Source organism: Schistocerca americana, chromosome 8, assembly GCF_021461395.2.
Source record: "Schistocerca americana isolate TAMUIC-IGC-003095 chromosome 8, iqSchAmer2.1, whole genome shotgun sequence".
Lineage (NCBI taxonomy): Eukaryota > Metazoa > Arthropoda > Insecta > Orthoptera > Acrididae > Schistocerca > Schistocerca americana.
The window spans coordinates 269,530,150-269,548,159 of NC_060126.1; the positions used below are offsets into that span (position 1 = coordinate 269,530,150).

At 36.5% G+C, this 18,010-nt stretch overlaps 1 protein-coding gene across 1 annotated transcript in view; it reads left to right on the forward strand.

Annotated features, from left to right (window-relative positions):
• LOC124545099 (poly [ADP-ribose] polymerase) overlaps window positions 1-18,010 on the forward strand; it is a 107,057-nt gene that overhangs the window by 71,114 nt on the left and 17,933 nt on the right. Inside the window, exons 12-17 of the mRNA XM_047123911.1 lie at window positions 4,386-4,584; window positions 7,387-7,509; window positions 13,279-13,485; window positions 13,995-14,228; window positions 15,017-15,136; window positions 15,217-15,377. Of these exons, the coding sequence (XP_046979867.1) occupies window positions 4,386-4,584; window positions 7,387-7,509; window positions 13,279-13,485; window positions 13,995-14,228; window positions 15,017-15,136; window positions 15,217-15,377 (1,044 nt within the window). The remainder of the gene's footprint in view (window positions 1-4,385; window positions 4,585-7,386; window positions 7,510-13,278; window positions 13,486-13,994; window positions 14,229-15,016; window positions 15,137-15,216; window positions 15,378-18,010) is intronic.

Genomic DNA, 18,010 nt, shown 5'->3' on the forward strand with positions numbered 1-18,010 from the left:
TGAATTTTGTGTGTGTGTTTGTGTTTGTTTGTGTGTCTATCGACCTGCCAGCGCTTTTGTTCGGTAAGTCACCTCATCTTTGTTTTATATATATATATATATATATATATATATATATATATATATATATATATATATATATTCCGCAAGTCACTTAACGGTGCTTGCTGGAGTGTCACATACTACTCCTAGTCATTTCCTTTTTTGTTTCACTTGCAAATAGAGTGAGGGAAAGAAACTTAGTGTTCGTATTTGAAATGTATGTTGGTGACAGTAGAACTGATCTGCAGACTGCCTCAAATGCTGGTTTTCTAAATTTCTGCAAGAGTGCCTCACGAAAAGAGCGTAGTCTTCACTCCAGGAGTTTTCGTAATACTTGCCTACTGATAGAATCTTCTGGTAACGAAACAGCATGCCACTGAATTGTTTTGATGCTTCCCTTCAGTCTGGCCTGGTGTGGATCCCAAACACTTGAGCAGTACTTAAGAATATGCTGAACTAGCGTTCTGTAGATGTCATTATTGTCTTCAGTCCTAGGAATTGATAGTTTATTGCAGCTCTCCACAGTAGTCTACTCTGTGCAAGCATCTTCATCTCTTACATAACTATTGCAATCTGCTGCATTTGAACATGTGTACTGTATTTTGGCCTTAGTCTCCCCCTAAAATTTGTACCCCTCCACCTCTTCCTTTCATTACTGAAGTGAAGATTTCTTGATGCCTCAGAATGTGTCCTATCAATTGATCCCTTCTTTTACTCAAGTTGTGCCACAAATTTCATTTTTTCCCCAGTTCGATGTAATACCTCTTCTTCAGGTATTCAGTCTCCAAATGAAATTTGCAGCATTCTTCCATAGCATCACATAGGAAACACTAATATCTTCTTGTCCAAACTGATTATTGTTCATATTTCACTTCCATACAAGGCTAAGCTCCAAACATATAATTCAAAAAAGTCTGTCTAACAGTTAAATAATTTTTTTGTTTTCTTGAGGGCCCACAGTGTGATAGGTCTTGCAGAGATGTTATAAGTAGAGAAATCCAAATTGCTGCTATGTTTAAAGTATTTAGTGCTTTATTGCTTTGTGCTAGGCCTATTTCAGCTACAGTGCCGTCCCCTAGCTACTTGTGTATAATACATTTTGTTAACATTTATTCCTGTTCTTATGTACTATTGTCAATATTTGGTGATTATACAGCAGTAGTTACGCCTAGCTATTTTTGACGTCCATAAAACATCGATTGGTATTGCCCTTCCATTTTATATCCTCTGGTTTGGCAATCGCCATTTATTTTGCTGTGCTGATAGTGAAACTTACAGTGTCTAATAGTGGCAGCTTCACTTGAATTAATTTGACTACATTCCATTACTCTTGTTTTACTTCGTTGGTCCTCATCCTGTAACCTCTTTTCAAGACATTTTTTGTTCGATTCAACTGCTCCTCTTAGTCTTCTTTTACTGTTGCTACATAAAACTCTATGATAGCACCCCGAATTGTCCAAACTTCTTATGAAATAATCTGGATCCATCTGTCCTAATTTTAATTAGCCACTCTATTTCTAGAACACCTTCAAGTTGTGTAGTAAACAAGAGTTCTATCTTTATTGCAGGTTTTGCTCAGTGTGTCCTTGGACTAAAAAGTACAATTAACTGGGATACTACTCACATATGAGAGCTTCGTAACTTTTGACTAACAGGAGACAGGTTGTGTGTGCACATGTATGTGTTATATATCAAGCTGTCTGTGACAGTAGTATACTCTTCAGTTACAATACATCTTAATGTCCAATGAATAGGGACCGGATAATGGGAATATGTAGGATTTGTTTTTTGGCAATATTCCAAAAACTGCAGTTAATATGTATTTTGTAATTTATAACTAAGAATTCTGATACCAGTTTTCATTTATGTATTTTAAAAAATACTTCAGTAGTTATTAAATAATAATTTATTTTTAAAAAATGAAACTTTCACGCACTATTTCACACCCAAAGGGGTTAAATTTCCAAATAATGCTGAAACAAATATTTTTTTATTTCTGACTGAGAAGCCAAATACCAATTTTTGTACTTCTGGCTTCAAAATTGCTGTAATAGCAACATATTTTCAATAAGTCTTTCATCTCCTATTTCATGTGCATAGGAGTGGAATTTCAAAAAATCCTTTCTTAAACGATGACTACAGCATAAGGTCAACATCCTTGTTAAATTTAAAGTTTCTACCCTTAGCGGTTTGGACTGAGTGATGAGCCCGTCAGGACATTTCCTTTTATATGTAAAGATTAGGAGCTAGTTGTTGAGGTTGACATGACTGCACATCTCTACAGTTTCCACTTTCTAACACCTGTACTAATAGATAAAGAATTATGCCATCCATTAAAGTCACTGCTTAAAAGTCAGTCGTGCCATACCTACACATGGGAATAACTGTGTGTTGGGATATAGTGTGGAATGGTCATAAAGCTAAAGACAGGCTTCCATTTGTTGGTAGGATACTGAGTGTCTGCAGTTCATCTGAAAAAAGAGGTAGCATACAAAGCTCCTAGTGGCGTTAACTGGATGCTGCAGTCTTTGTTTTGTGGGTTGTTACCCTAAATGTGTAATTCACACTAGGAAATAAACATGAGCAGTATCGTTGTTTAGAAACAGCAGCTTTGAAAGTGAGTACTCTTTTATGTAGGAAATAAGTTGTCAGTGTGTATATGCCCCAGGACAACTGGGAAAATCCCCGGAATTTTTTATCCAGCGAAAACCAGGAATTCTTCATTGTTTTAATTTTCAGTTAAATTTTTGTATTTGTCATTGGTAAGACTAACAAAGAATTTCACTTTAGCTCACTACTGCAGAATAATACTTCAGTAAGAAAACATAAATGGGAGTATAATGCCAAAATAAAATTTTAGTTCCAAAGAAAATGTGCCTTTTACAATAAAACAAACTGCGCACACAAACAGCTGCCAGTAGCGAAATGTGTCAAAAGCCTTAGGATGAAGATGGTGCAATACTTCGTAACAACCAACTGCTTTCCATGGGCGTGATGTCGCAACTGTTTACATTTATAAGAGGTTGCAGGAAAATATTGTGATTGGTAGTTTGAGAAGCAATACTTTCAAAGTAAATTTCCTTTTACACAAAATAAATTATGTTACTTGTAAGAATGTGCAATTAATTTCTTAAATCGTGGAACATTTGACTCCCATTCAAAACTTAATGCTTTGAGGGGCAGTCACTTAGAAAAATTTTGGGCGTGGAACACTAGCCATATGCCATTATTTAATAAAATTTGTGTTTGATATATCTTAAAGGGTAACACACTAAAAAAGACCAAATTCCAATGTTAATTTTTCATATTTATTGTAGTTCTTTCTTAGATAACGAATTATGCAATAATGATGGCAAAAAGTATAATTATCCTTCAAAAAAAAAAGTGCAAGATGAATTTTTGAGCAATTTCATGCATAATTGGCTTTCCTATGTAAAAGTTGAACTGCTCGTTAGAACATTTTTTTCAGCCAGGTAACCCATGAAACATTCAATACAAAACAATGGAATTTATAATTGTGCTTGTCAGAAATATTCAACTGCTACAATTTAAGCTGTGCTCTCAGGATCCTGCCTAACCACACCCACATAAAAAAAAATTTGGTTGACCAGTATAATAGGTGAAAGTTTTGCTTTTTACGTAGCTATACTGAATGTATATTAATATAAATAAGTAAATTTTCTTATTTGTGTGGTCACGCTACTTAAGTAGTGATGAACAGTGATTGGTTGACAAAAGTGCATCGTAATCTCAACTTCAGTGCATTGAAAGCTGCCTTGTTGTAATTTGTGGAGTTTTGATTTATATTTCCACAATACGAAAATGTGCAGTGTAAATGTTGCTACGCATCTAAGATCTTTTCAGAACACATGGCTTTTTGCTGGGCTTCATTTCCTAAAGCGCCAGAAGTTCTGCACCAGTATATAATACATTTACCATTCAAAGAATTTGTAAGTTTTACAGATTCAAGGGATAGTGTATTGTCAGTGAACATTGATTTTCAATGAATTTTTTTTGGTCACGTATATACCCTGGTTGTGTATTTGTCGCAGTTCCCATAAAAACAAATAGTTCTAAATATTAACAGACTCAGTCGGCCCATACAGAACAGTTTATGGTGCAGTTTTGCTCCAGTAGCCGTAAGTTGTGATTGTTTTGAAACATTACTCTAATGAGATGAATGTGACAGTGAAACACTCTTGAAATTTTGTGACTATAAAAAGGTGAATAAAGTAGCATAAAAACTGTTTTGCAGTATTGTATACAATGCAGGGCAGTTACTTTTCCTGCTTCGTGCTAAGTCTTGACGACATCATAAGAATAATTGCTTATTATGTCTGCAGATTTTGGGTATTTAGAGCCTGGGGTCGAATTGGTACAACAATTGGTGGCAACAAGCTTGAAGACATGGGCACATTGCATGATGCCCTTGGACACTTCAAGTCACTTTATGAAGAGAAAACTGGTAACCTGTGGGAAAACAGAGATAATTTTATGAAATTGCCAGGACGAATGCACCCAATTGATGTGGATTATGGGCAGGTGAGTTACAGAATACAGGAAGCAAGGATTTGTTGCTAAATGTGGGTTAATCAATACATCTCCCACACATGTATCTTTGAAATTAAGTCTTTTCACAACTTTTTTTAGAGTTCTGAAAACCTTGCAATTACAAAATTGTAATGGTTTTTAAGTTAAATAAGAAATAAAAATTTTCTGATGCAAATGTCTATTATGTAATTATTCATCTTTGGCACAGTATACAAGTGAAACACAGTGGAAAAATGATATGTAAGATTAATTTTTTGCTTTAAGATAAATTATGCAAGCAGATAAATAAAGCAAAATGAAGAGGTGGGTAATGAGGAGAGAAATGGTAAGAGCAAGCAAAGATTAGACTACACATATAATTTATTAATGAAGACATTTGTACATTTGGTATGCAGATATGAAATGATAAGAACAGTGTAGGAAGAGATGGGTTGCAATGTCAATTTAGTGTGAAGGCTGATGATGATTGAGAAGAGAAAAGAAAAACCGCATTTGGCTCTTGATTTTCCAGGAAAAGTGTATATATGGTTGCTCTTATACACTTCACACATGGCCAGTTGTTAATATCCTATTGTACTCTGCCTTTCTATCTTCATTGCGAGCCAGGGACATCCCCAGTTTCGTCAAAGACTGCAATTGCAAGAAGCTTGAAGGTTGATTGAAGAATTACAGTTAATCTGCTATATGTTCTCTCCTCCTTGGGAGTGTATTTAAAGGTGAAGGTAATGGGATTTTCAGTTTTATACGTTGTTGTTATTTGCTTTTTGTTGTGCCCTGTTAAAGAGCGTGTATGACTTTGTTCACTTAGTCTGACAGCTTAGTTTTCTTCTTCTCTTCCTAAAATCTCTCATGAATTTGCTGCATTGCCTCTTGTGTTCCTCTGTTCATTGTTTCCAATGATTTTTAAGTTTTCTCTACAAATGTGTAATTTGCAACTAGAATGCCAAAGACTTTGCATTCTATGTTATCTTCCTTGGCATTCATTTCTCATTTTGCAGTTTTGCCAGTTTGTAAATGCCTCCTAAAAATGTAGTTACTAGTGCATATAGTACTGCAGGAAATGACTGTTGTGTAATGCCAAAGTTTAGCATTATGGATATTGTACTGATTCTAGGTTATTTTGTACACTTTCTGGGGTTTGGTGGCCCTTTTTAAATTTGTTTTACTTTCTAGTCCAGAGGTACTGTAATTTCTCAGATATTTATAAGAGGTCACATGTAAAATTGTTCCATATTTAATTTGTAGTGGGATCTTTCTGATATAAATACTTTTATATAAAATTTCCCATCAAATGAGTCTTCTCACACGATATTTGGATGCATGTCTTTGATGCTGTCTCACATAACTTCTCTATGGTGAACTTGGTTTCTTCACTAGTCTTAGTGAAGGTAGCTAGATTGTCAGCAAAAGCTAGGCAATTCACTTCGACTATCTGCCCTGAGATCTCAATGTTTATACCTTCAGTTTCTTTCCTCTATTCTCAGATGACATTGTCTAACACAGTGTGAAACAGAAGTGGGGAGAAGCCATCTCTTTGCTGAACTGATGGCAAGACTTCAGACATATCAACCAGAAACTTCATTTGAGTTGTAGTGTCTGTGAGGGTCTGGCAGATTGGTTCTCAAGTCTTTCTGTCTACTCTAAACTCTTCTAAGATGTTCAAAACTGTTTGTCAACCATTGTACCCCACCTTGATATCCATAAAGGTGATATATGTGTTGGTACATCAACATGTCTTTAATACTGTCTTCAAACACCTAATCTGCTCAGCATATGATATGGCTTTTTCTTGAAGCCTCATTGACACTAACCAATCTGTTTGTTGGATAGAAACTCATATATAACTGGCAGAAGATAGGCCTCTGTAGTTGTTGGGGTCTGGTCTATTGCCTTTTTTATGCCATGGATGTATAATAGCTTTCTTCCAGTCCTTTGGAGTCATTTATTTTCCATATTTTTGCTAAAAGTGTACAAACTCTTCTTATGAGATCATCTCCACCTATTGCTATGGTTGTTGTCCTCTCATGGCCCTTCATTATTTTTGAGTGATTGAATTGTCTCTTGTATTTCGTGAATTGTTGGGGGATGGGAGTATGGGTTTGGTTCAGGTTTTTCTAAATGCAATCTTTCCATTGGAGGATCACAGTTCAATAAATTTTTAAAGTAATACACAAGTTTCATGCAGTTCCCTTAGTTTGTTTCCATTAATTTGGTGGAAAACACAGTGTTGCTGGTTTATACCAAGAAAAGCCCTCACAGAATCTCTTAGAGAAACTTTGAGTGGTGTTCTCTGGAAATACTGGTCTATTTATATGAGCCTGTGTTTGTCATATGCATGTTTTCATGGGAAATTGTTTTTCAGGTTGACTTTTTGTATCTTCAGGAAGGATTCCCATCTTTCAGCTGTCTGATGTCCATTCGAGTGAACCAGTTCGCTTGTCTATGGTATCATCACAGGTTGTGTTCCACCACCTGTGTTTACCTTTCCTGTGTGATTGTCCTAATGTCATGACTGATGCATGTAATGTGTTACGGAGATCTGGACACTCCTTTGTATCTTGTTCTTCTGTGGCAAGAGTGGTAGCCTTGGCTTTTTTCCTCGTGCAATCTGCGTCAACTCGTGGAAATTGGTTCTTGTTAGGTCTGGATCTGTTCGCTTAGAACCTAACTTTGATTTGTGTTAAGTAGTGATCCAAATCCTGTATGAAAGTCCTCTCTTGATACATCACAATTGCTAAATGTGGTTATTATTATTATTATTATTATTATTATTATTATTATTATCATTTATAGGATGAAGGCGTCCAGAAAGTTGCTGCCAATGGAGTGGAATCTAAACTGCCCCAGCCTGTCCATGACCTGATCAGCATGATTTTTGATGTGAACAACATGAAAAAGCTTATGATTGAGTTCGAGGTATTTGTACTAGCTGTATTAATGTAGTGTGTAATTTATATTTAATGAATATTATTCACCAGAATTTACGGGGTGTATACACTCCAGTACAACCAGGAAATTTGGGAAAAACCTGGGAATTTTTTCTTTCGGGAGAAAACTGGAAAAAACCTGGGATTTTTTAGAATTCCAGGATTTTTTTAGAAGTCTGAGAATTTTTCATTGATTTTGTCATAATGAAATTTTTGTAATTTTGACTCTTAAGAACTGATAAACAGCAAAATGTCTCAAAGGATTTAGGATGTAGGCTGTGGAATACTTCATAACAATAAACAGCTGCCAATGAGAATGACATCACAAATGTTTGAGCAGCTGCCATGCGAAGTTGAGTTGCATATGCATATGAGCAGTACCTTCTCCCCCTTCTGGAAGTTTGGCTGTTAGCTGTATCAGCAGTAGTACCTGCAAAAATTTTTCTGTCGTGCCCAAGCTGCCATATTCGCGCTTGTGCAGAACAGTCTGGATTGTAGTGAGGAGGGATTAGTCCCTATGTGAACCGTTTTTACATTTAGTTAATTTTGCTGTTTACTCCTCGTTTACAGTTCTCAAGTCAAATGAAAAGAAAATTGATTTCTGTGGCTGGTAGCTGTCAAGTGAATTAAAATACATTCACATAATTATGGAAGGCTAAAATATGTAATTAGTCTGCTTCTGATTTTTATTTTATTTCCACTTTTTTTGCAGTCAAGCATTAATTGCCTTGCAGAGCAATGAAGCTATTTTTGTTGGTTTGATAAATAAAGGTGGCTTTTATTAATTTTTCTGCAGAGGCAATCAATTTATTAGAAACAAAATGTTTCATTCCACTCTATTGACTAGTTGCAACCGTTCATAGAATTTAAAGTACGCAGTTTCATGGTCTAGTACCTATGGCATTACGCCATGATAAAGAACCAAACGTCTTACAGTACTGATACTCCAAGAAAATTTGTATCCCAGAAACTGCACTGAAAAGCTTAATATCAGATTGGGCCTACTTAAGTGCCAGTCTGGACATACAAATGTGGCTTACAAAATCCAATGCTCCAGCATCCTCTGATCTATTTCTTTTATAACGTCATACAAGATCTTTTAATAGTATACAAACAGATGGGCCATATCGCTATAATGAATTTCTTAAATCACAGAATGTTTGACTCTCATTTAAAACTTAATACATTGAGGACCAGCCACTTAAAAGATTTGTGAGCCCTGAAGGCCAGACGTTGATGTCATTATTTAAAATTTTACTGATACATTCGTGTGGTGTATCATAAAGTGTAACAGCCAAAAGGCATAGCTTTTCTTGTAGCTACACTATGTACATCAATTTAAACCATTAACTTTTCTTATGTGTGTTTTGAAAATACTTAGTAGTGATGTTGCTGTTGGCTGGCTAATACATGCTCTGAATATCTGCTGTCATTAGCTGGCAAGATCATGTGACATGAGCTAAGATTGGCTTACAAAAACATATTTCAATCTTGGTTTCAATGCTTCGGAAACTAATGTGCTGTGTTTGGTGGAATTCGAATCTGTTGTTGTTGTTGTTGTTGTTGCTGTTGTTGCTGTGGTATTTAGTCCTGAGACTGGTTTGATGCAGCTCTCCATGCTACTCTATCCTGTGCAAGCTTCTTCATCTCCCAGTACCTACTGCAACCTACATCCTTCTGAATTTGTTTAGTATATTCATCTCTTGGTCTCCCTCTACAATTTTTCCCCTCTACACTTCCCTCCAATACTAAATTGGTGATCCCTTGATGCCTCAGAACATGTCCTACCAACTGATCCCTTCTTCTAGTCAAGTTGTGGCACAAACTTCTCTTCTCCCCAATCCTATTCAATACCTCCACATTAGTTATATGATCTACCCATGTAATCTTCAGCATTCTTCTGTAGCACCACATGTCGAAAGCTTCTATTCTCTTCTTGTCCAAACTATTTATTGTCCATGTTTCACTTCCTTACATGGCTATGCTCCATACAAATACTTTCAGAAACGACTTCCAGACATTAAAATCTATACTTGATGTTAGCAAACTTCTCTTCTTCAGAAACGCTTTCCTTGCCATTGCCAGTTTACATATTATATCCTCTCTACTTCGACCATCATCAGTTATTTTGCTCCTCAAATAGCAAAACTGCTTTATTACTTTAAGTGTCATTTCCTAATCTAATTCCCTCAGCATCACCCGACTTAATTTGACTACGTTCCATTGTGCTCGTTTTGCTTTTGTTGATGTTCATCTTATACCCTCCTTTCATGACACTGTCCATTCCGTTCAACTGCTCTTCCAAGTCCTTTGCTGTCTCTGACAGAATCACTATGTCATTGGTGAGCATTAAAGTTTTTATTTCTTCTCCATGGATTTTAATACCTACTCCAAATTTTTCTTTTGTTTCCTTCACTGCTTGCTCAATATACAGATTGAATAACATCGGGGAGAGGCTACAACCCTGTCTCACTCCCTTCCCAACCACTGCTTCCCGTTCATGTACCTCGACTCTTGTAACTGCCATCTGGTTTCTGTAAAAATTGTAAATAGCCTTTCGCTCCCCGTATTTTATCCCTGCCACCTTCAGAATTTGAAAGAGAGTATTCCAGTCAACATAGTCAAAAGCTTTCTCTAAGTCTACAAATGCTAGAAACATAGGTTTGTCTTAATCTAGCTTCTAAGATAAGTCGTAGGGTCAGTATTGCCTCACGTGTTCCAAAATTTCTACAGAATCCAAACTGATCTACCCCGAGGTCAGCTTCTATCAGTTTTTCCATTCGTCTGTAAAGAATTCGCATTAGTATTTTGCATCCGTGATTTATTTAACTGATTGTTCGGTAATTTTCACATCTGTCAGCACCTGCTTTCTTTGGGATTGGAATTATTATATTCTTCTTGAAGTCTGAGGGTATTTCGCCTGTCTCATACATCTTGCTCACCAGATGGTAGAGTTTTGACAGGACTGGCTCTTCCAAAGCCATCAGTAGTTCTAATGGGATGTTGTCTACTCCCGGGGCCTTGTTTCGACTCAGGTCTTTCAGTGCTCTGTCAAACTCTTCACGCAGTATCTTATCTCCCATTTCATCTTCATCTACATCCTCTTCCATTTCCATAATATTGTCCTCAAGTATGTCACCCTTGTATAGACCCTCTATATACTCCTTCCACCTCTCTGCTTTCCCTTCTTTGCTTAGAACTGGGTTTCCATCTGAGCTCTTGATATTCATACAAGTGGTTCTCTTTTCTCCAAAGGTCTCTTTAATTTTCCTGTAGGCAGTATCTATCTTACACCTAGTGAGATAAGCATCTACATACTTAAATTTGTCCTCTAGCCATCCTTGCTTAGCTATTTTGCACTTCCTGTCGATCTCATTTTTGAGACGTTTGTATTCCTTTTTGCCTGCTTCACTTACTGCATTTTTATATTTTCTCCTTTCATCAATTAAATTCAATATTTCTTCTGTTACTCAAGGATTTCTATTAGCCCTCGTCTTTTTACCTACTTGATCCTCTGCTACCTTCACTACTTCATCTCTCAAAGTTACCCATTCTTCTTCTACTGTATTTCTTTCCCCCATTCCTGTTAATTGTTCTCTGAAACTCTGTACAACCTCTGGTTTAGTCAGTTTATCCAGGTCCCATCTCCTTAAATTCCCACCTTTTTGCAATTTCTTCAATTTTAATCTACAGTTCATAACCAATAGATTGTGGTCAGAATCCACATCTGCCCCTGGAAATGTCTCACAATTTAAAACCTGGTTCCTAAATCTCTGTCTTACCATTATATAATCTATCTAAAACCTGTCAGTATCTCCAGGCTTCTTCCACGTATACAACCTTCTTTTATGATTCTTGAACTAAGTGTTAGCTATGATTAAGTTGTTCTCTTTGCAAAATTCTACCAGGGGGCAGCAATTCAAATGTATACTTTTGTAATACAAATACAAAAATATGCAGTGTTGATGTTGTTGCCTCTTTTTCTTTTTCCTGAAATGCCGAGAAGTTCTATGCTCGTGTATAAAATCTTTACCATTCAAAGGATTGATATTTTTACAGCTCCGAGGGAAAGTATACTGTCACTTATGGAAAAAGTGCATTTTTCACCATGGAAGTAGTGTATTTTCACGGGGGAAAAAGTATGTTTTTTATTTTTATAACTGGGGAAAATTTGGGATTTTTAATTATTTATTCTCTCTCGCTCTCTCTCTCTCTCTCTCTCTCTCTCTCTCTCTCTCTCTCTCTCTCTCTCTGCATATACACCCTGAATTTAAGATATGAACAATTTTTCAGGTTGGTGTGGTGATACCGCAGTAAGCTTAGTAAGAAAAAAGGGAGTTAAGATAAAAATTAATGTAAATCATTTCTCTTAGTTTATTTTATTTCTCCTTGTACTATCAAAATTTTGGCAAAAGAGGGCATAAGAGTAGAATAGGTATAATGTTTACATTTTTAGGTGGATACCTTCATCAACAAAATATCTTGCTATTTTAATTAGTCAATTTACAAAGAAAAGAGGTATCTTACATTCACATGACAGGAAAAGCATTCCTGAAGAAGAGAAATTTGTTAACATCGAATATAGATGTAAGTGTTAGGAAGTCTTTTCTGAAAGTATTTGTCTGGAGTGTAGCCACGTATGGAAGTGAAAATGGATGGTAAACAGTTTAGGCAAGAAGGAGAAAAGCCGCTTTTGGAATGTACAACTTATGAGGAGATACTGAACAGAACTGGGGAGAAAAGAAATTTGTGGCGTAACTGACTAGAAGAAGGTATCAGGTGATAGGACTCATTCTGAGACATCAGGGGATCACAAATTTATTATTGGAGGGAAGTGGGTGGAGGGGGGTAAAACTGTAGACAGAGACCACAGGATAAATAAAGTAAGCAGATTCAGAAAAATGGAGGCTGCAGTAGTTATTCATACATGAAGAGGCTGGCACAGGATAGAGTAGCATGGAGAGCTGCATCAAATCAGTCCTTGGACTGAAGAACACAACAAGAACAAAAACAAATATTCAGTCATCTTATAGTAAGATACATAAGACAGTTCTCTCCCTTGGCGATGGCAGTTTCATTCTTAGGTGTGTCTCTGCTCTCTGTAGCTAACCTCTTAATAACATTATGTCTCATATTTGAAGGTGATGATGCTACCCTGTTCCTCAGTAGCCTATAAAAGTTTCTCCTACAAATTAAGCGGGCTTGCAGAAACCACTACCAGACTATAGGATCAAAACGTGCAGTGTAAAACTTCACTGGAGAAATCATTATGCATTATAAAATCTAACCATGAAGCCTGGTTAGAAATTAATTCTGCTTCCTCCATAAACATTGCATTGTATTCTTTGTGGCTTATACTGTTGTATGAAGGTCAGCATGATATCAGGACGCCAAAGGGAATTTGTGATTGTTGAGCCTTAATGACTACATTGCTGTTGTGAGATGTCATTTAATTAATAATTCTGAGGAATTTAATAGTAAATATGCAGGTTTCTGGGCAGTAATGTGAGGGAATTCTTTCTTTCATGTGTTTGTGTGTACACACATTCTTACTTACAAATGTAGTGCATAGACTACCATTCATTCTGAAATGGTTTGAGTATTGACTGATTGTATACAAACATAATTTTGCATTCACGGTAAAACACCAGAGTGTCTGTCCATTTGTGTTAGCTTGTGTTATAAAGCATTTATGTGATGAAATAAGGCTTTAGTTTTTATGTAGCAGTACATTCATTTGAACTTGTGTGTCATTCAGTTGGATTTGGAGAAAATGCCTCTGGGAAAGCTAAGCAAGAAGCAGATACAAGCCGCCTACAGTGTGCTGAATGACCTACAAGAATTAGTGAAGAAGGGCGGTTCAGATTCACGCTTCATTGATGCGTCGAATCGCTTCTACACCCTGATCCCACATGACTTTGGTATTGACAATCCTCCAATAATCAGAACTGAAGAAGTTATTAAGGTATGTATATTCTGCCTTTATAGCTATATCTTTAGTAATGTTGTGTTTTGCCAGCAAATGCTGTTTCTGTTTATTGGATTCAAAAGTAACGTATTTATCAGTAAAATATATAATTTAGCATTGACTGCACAGGCATGCAACTGGTTTTTCTTAGAACTTTTTGAGCTCATGTGTAAATGATGTGTAATAAAAGTATGTTCTTTTCAGTGCTGTTGTATTTACAATTATTACGCAAGTCTTTGCCTTCCATTACGTTAAATGGTTTTTTAAATTAAAGTAGGTTCTTTTCATTATTAAGTTTTGATTTGTTGTGCCAGTGTTTGTTGCCTTTTCTGTATAATTTACCAGTGAGGCCTAGAATAAAACTAATCATTTTGCCAATATATCAAGTTGTTAATTAATGTATTGTGGGTAGTAGTAGTGATTTGAATAAAACGAATATGTGGCCATACACTTAACCTTTAAACAGATTAAGACTCGGTGTTTATTATATTTTTTCCACTTTCCAGCAAAAAATTGAGCTTCTTGACAGTCTGATGGAAATTGAAATTGCCTACAATATGCTAAGCAATGCGAACAAAACAGCTGAAGAAAATGTTCATCCTGTAGATAATTATTACAAACAGCTACATGCTGATATAGAAGTGCTTGATAAAAACTGTGAAGAGTTCTGCCTATTGCAGAAATATGTGGAAAATACTCATGCTGAAACTCACAGGCAATATGAACTTGAAATTTTGGAGGTTGGTTAGTTAGCTGTATGTTCCATAGATCATTTGAACAATTCTTTTAGCAAAGTGATATTTAACAAGTCTAGAATTGTACACATAAGTGTTAGTGTAACACAAATATTACTTCTTAGATTTACTAAAACAACTACATTTAAAGAGAGGTTTATTTTAAATTTTTAAAATTTCCAACAAACAGAATTTCTGCATTTTATTTAATTATGTAAGAATTGTGCCTCAACTTGCTTGTAGGAAAAATTAGCTATGTTTGAGTGTGGAACTTTTCATAGGAATAGTTTGAAACACTTTCTTGTAGTTACAACAGCCCAAAGCACAGACAAAAAGTGATCCAAATGTTAACTTTCAGAACAAGTGGATTTCTTTCCAAGAGAAAAGTAGAAAGTGTTAGTGAAAATAAGGCTGTTCAAAAATTAAGCAGTAAAGTTTACAAACGTCAAGGAAGAGAGATGAGCTTTAGAAAAGGGGAAATAAACTACTACTAAGAGTTGAAGAGATTTGAAAATGTGAGAAATTAAATATGGCAGACATAGCTCCAGAGGAAATTAGGAGAGTTATTGTTTCATTTCCATCCATGTGAATAATTGAGTCTAGTTACTGTAATGGAACCAATTTCTGAACACTCATTAGGAGTTCTATAATATTTAGGAGCAGTACATTTCTATGAGTGGTAGCATTTTATGTTTTGGTGTGAGCATATGTGGAAAGTTACTGGTTAGGAATAATGTTTTCTTCCTTTTCTCCTGTTCATGATTGACATTTGTCATTTGTATTTAATGCTAAAGGTATTCAAAGTGAAACGGCATGAGGAAGTGAAGAGGTATGCTCCATTCAAGAAATTGCCAAACCGAAAATTGTTGTGGCATGGTTCAAGGCTCACAAACTTTGCTGGAATTTTATCACAGGTTAGTTAAATTTCCTCTTGCCTTGTTCCTGCAAAGAAAAAAAAGTTGCTTGCACTAGCAGTTTTAATTTTAATCGGCAGGGCTTGCGGATTGCCCCACCTGAAGCTCCAGTGACTGGGTACATGTTTGGGAAAGGTGTATACTTTGCTGACATGGTATCTAAGTCAGCAAACTATTGCTGCACATCAAAAACAAACCCTGTTGGCTTGTTGCTGTTGTGTGAAGTTGCCTTGGGAAATATGTAAGTAACTTTCCAAGATCATTTATACTGATGTTCACTTGTAGTTATATAGAGTTCAGAAAGCCTTGATGATTTTTGTGTGTGTGTGTGTGTGTGTGTGTGTGTGTGTGTGTGTGTGTGTGTGTGTGTGTGTGATCAATCAAGGAAAAAAAATGTGGGCTCAGAAGCTTCTGCAGCAGTAAGTTCTAAAAGCATAAGTAAAAATCTGAAGCAAAGGGCCTGGTAACAGTTCGTTTGAATTTATCATCATCAAATTACCATCGGTATTTTCTTCGAATTACTGACCTAGTGGGCATGGTGGTAAAACACTGGACCTGCGTCTGAGCAGACAGTGGTTTGAATCTCAGTCCAGCCATCAAGATTGGCTTTCCTAAATCTTTACAGCACTTGGCGGAATGGTTCCACTGAAAAGGGCTGGGCCAGCTTCCTTCTCCAATTTGAGTTTCTGCTCGTCCAGTAACCTTGTCGCCAATGGGATGTTAACCTTAATTATCCTTCCTTCTTAAACAGTTCCTGTTACTTACAAGATTGCTGCATTTTGTTTTTCTTACTTAAAGAATCTAATTTTTTTGATAATGGGTTGATGGGCAAGTCAGAGTTGTCCTATGCTGATGAAATGAGCAAAGGAGAGCAGTGCAGGAATTGCCACTCTTGACGAGGTCTTAGTGGAGGTGGCTTGTTGCTGCCTATCTCTGAACTGTTATGATACGTCAGTTACATTTTTGTGTTATGTGGATGACTGTGATGAGTTCATGAATAATATAGTGATGGGTTTGTATTGTAATGGATAAAATGAAGGGGATGGTGAAACTTGGTGCTGGTGTGTAGCGTAATCTTTTGAGAAGCAACAAGGGCATTTGAAGAGCACCAAGGGGGCCATGGAGTATACCGTATTTACTCGAATCTAATCCGCAGCTGAAAAATGACTCTAAATCAAGGAAAAAAAAATTTCCCGAATCTAAGCCGCACCTGAAATTTGAGATCCAAAATTCAAGGGGAGAAAAAAGTTCTAGGCCGACCCTCCAAATCGAAACAGAGTTGGTCCATTTAGGTCGAATAAATGACGATATAGCTACAGTAGTTTGGTTCGAGTTGTAAGCTTAGCAGTTAAGCTTTACCAGGTAGCCATTGCTGTGTGTCAGGCGCTCCGTCCATATTTATACGGGTACCCTTCCTTTTTCACGTGCTTCGTCTGGTTTGAATCGATTGCTTATTTTTCTTTGATCTGATAAGTGCTGTTCTCTTTGTTATAGGTGTTTACGTCACTCTAAGTTGAAAATGCATTACTGTACTGTGTCGTGCATTGTTTGTTGCATTCTGATAATGAGTGTTTACGGCCTGTCGCCACTCGCGCCTGGCTAGCTTCTGTGCACGCTACCGCTGCTTACAATTAAAGAGAGAGGAATTGTCTCATTAGTGAAACACTGGCAAGAGACTGCTATTTGTTGTTACTTGCACTGTTGCTTTTTTGTTAACGATCAACAAGAACCAAATAGACTGGGTATGATAGAAGATGTTCTGAATGAGAGTTTAGCAAAAAATTTTCTCCGTTTGAAAATCCTTGCAGGCGCCTCTTTAGTACATTACATTCTGCACAGAAATTGGTCATCTTAGATTTAAAAATCTAGTCAATTGCTGTGCTTCATTTCTGACCTTATCACTATCAGGCATAAGAATAATATGAATATAAACATGACATGATATGTATATTCTTCTGCATTTGATGTTGTCTCACTCTAGTTTCATAGTTTATTAGGTAGACAGGATTTAAATGAGATAGTAGCAAACACAAAAGAATACATGACAAAATGTTTATATTTGTATTATTCTCATGGTGAAGAGAATACTGCATGTGATTCACAATTCATAAAAGTTCCTATTAGTGACCATCTCTTCTCACAGGTAGGAAAAAATTCAGAAAGTAGAGTTGGCCATATTGACAAACATCCCAAACAGTCTTGCCAGTCGGATTTTCGTAGTACATTGAAATGCTGTTACATTTGAAGATGAACAATACGGAATTTGTCTTTACTTCATTGGATAATGTATGAAAATGCAGTGGTTGAAACTCAGGGCGGAGGAAAAAAGCTCGTCTCTCACTTTTTTTTTTACTGGCGCAGAGGTTTTGGCGCCATTATTTATCTTTGTGCCTGCAAAGCATGCCTGTGTAGCGCTACATATATTAGACGGCAGGAGTTAGATGTGGCGGCACCTATCAGCATTTTTTCAGAATTTACGCTTACTTTGCACTAGATTCTAAGCCGCTGGCAGTTTTTTTGGATTACAAAAACTGGAAAAAAAGTCTGGCTTTGATTAGAGTAAATACAGTAATGTTGCCGTACCACAGACTGTTCACAATAAGCAGTGTTACAACCTCTCACTTCATGAGACACTAGGTACTGTGAATAGGTTTTGAATTTAACCCAGAACATTGTCATAGAGATTGATGATGATGAACTTTATACTACCACACCTCCTTCCCTTGCCAGACAAATGCTGACACTGAAAATTTTCCACTGCCAGGATTTGTACAGACATTCCTCAGAATAGGACGCTACTGCAAAGACATGCATTAGTGACCTCACCTATGGAGGCTGACTGTTGCACACCATGACTACAATGTTCATTAGTGA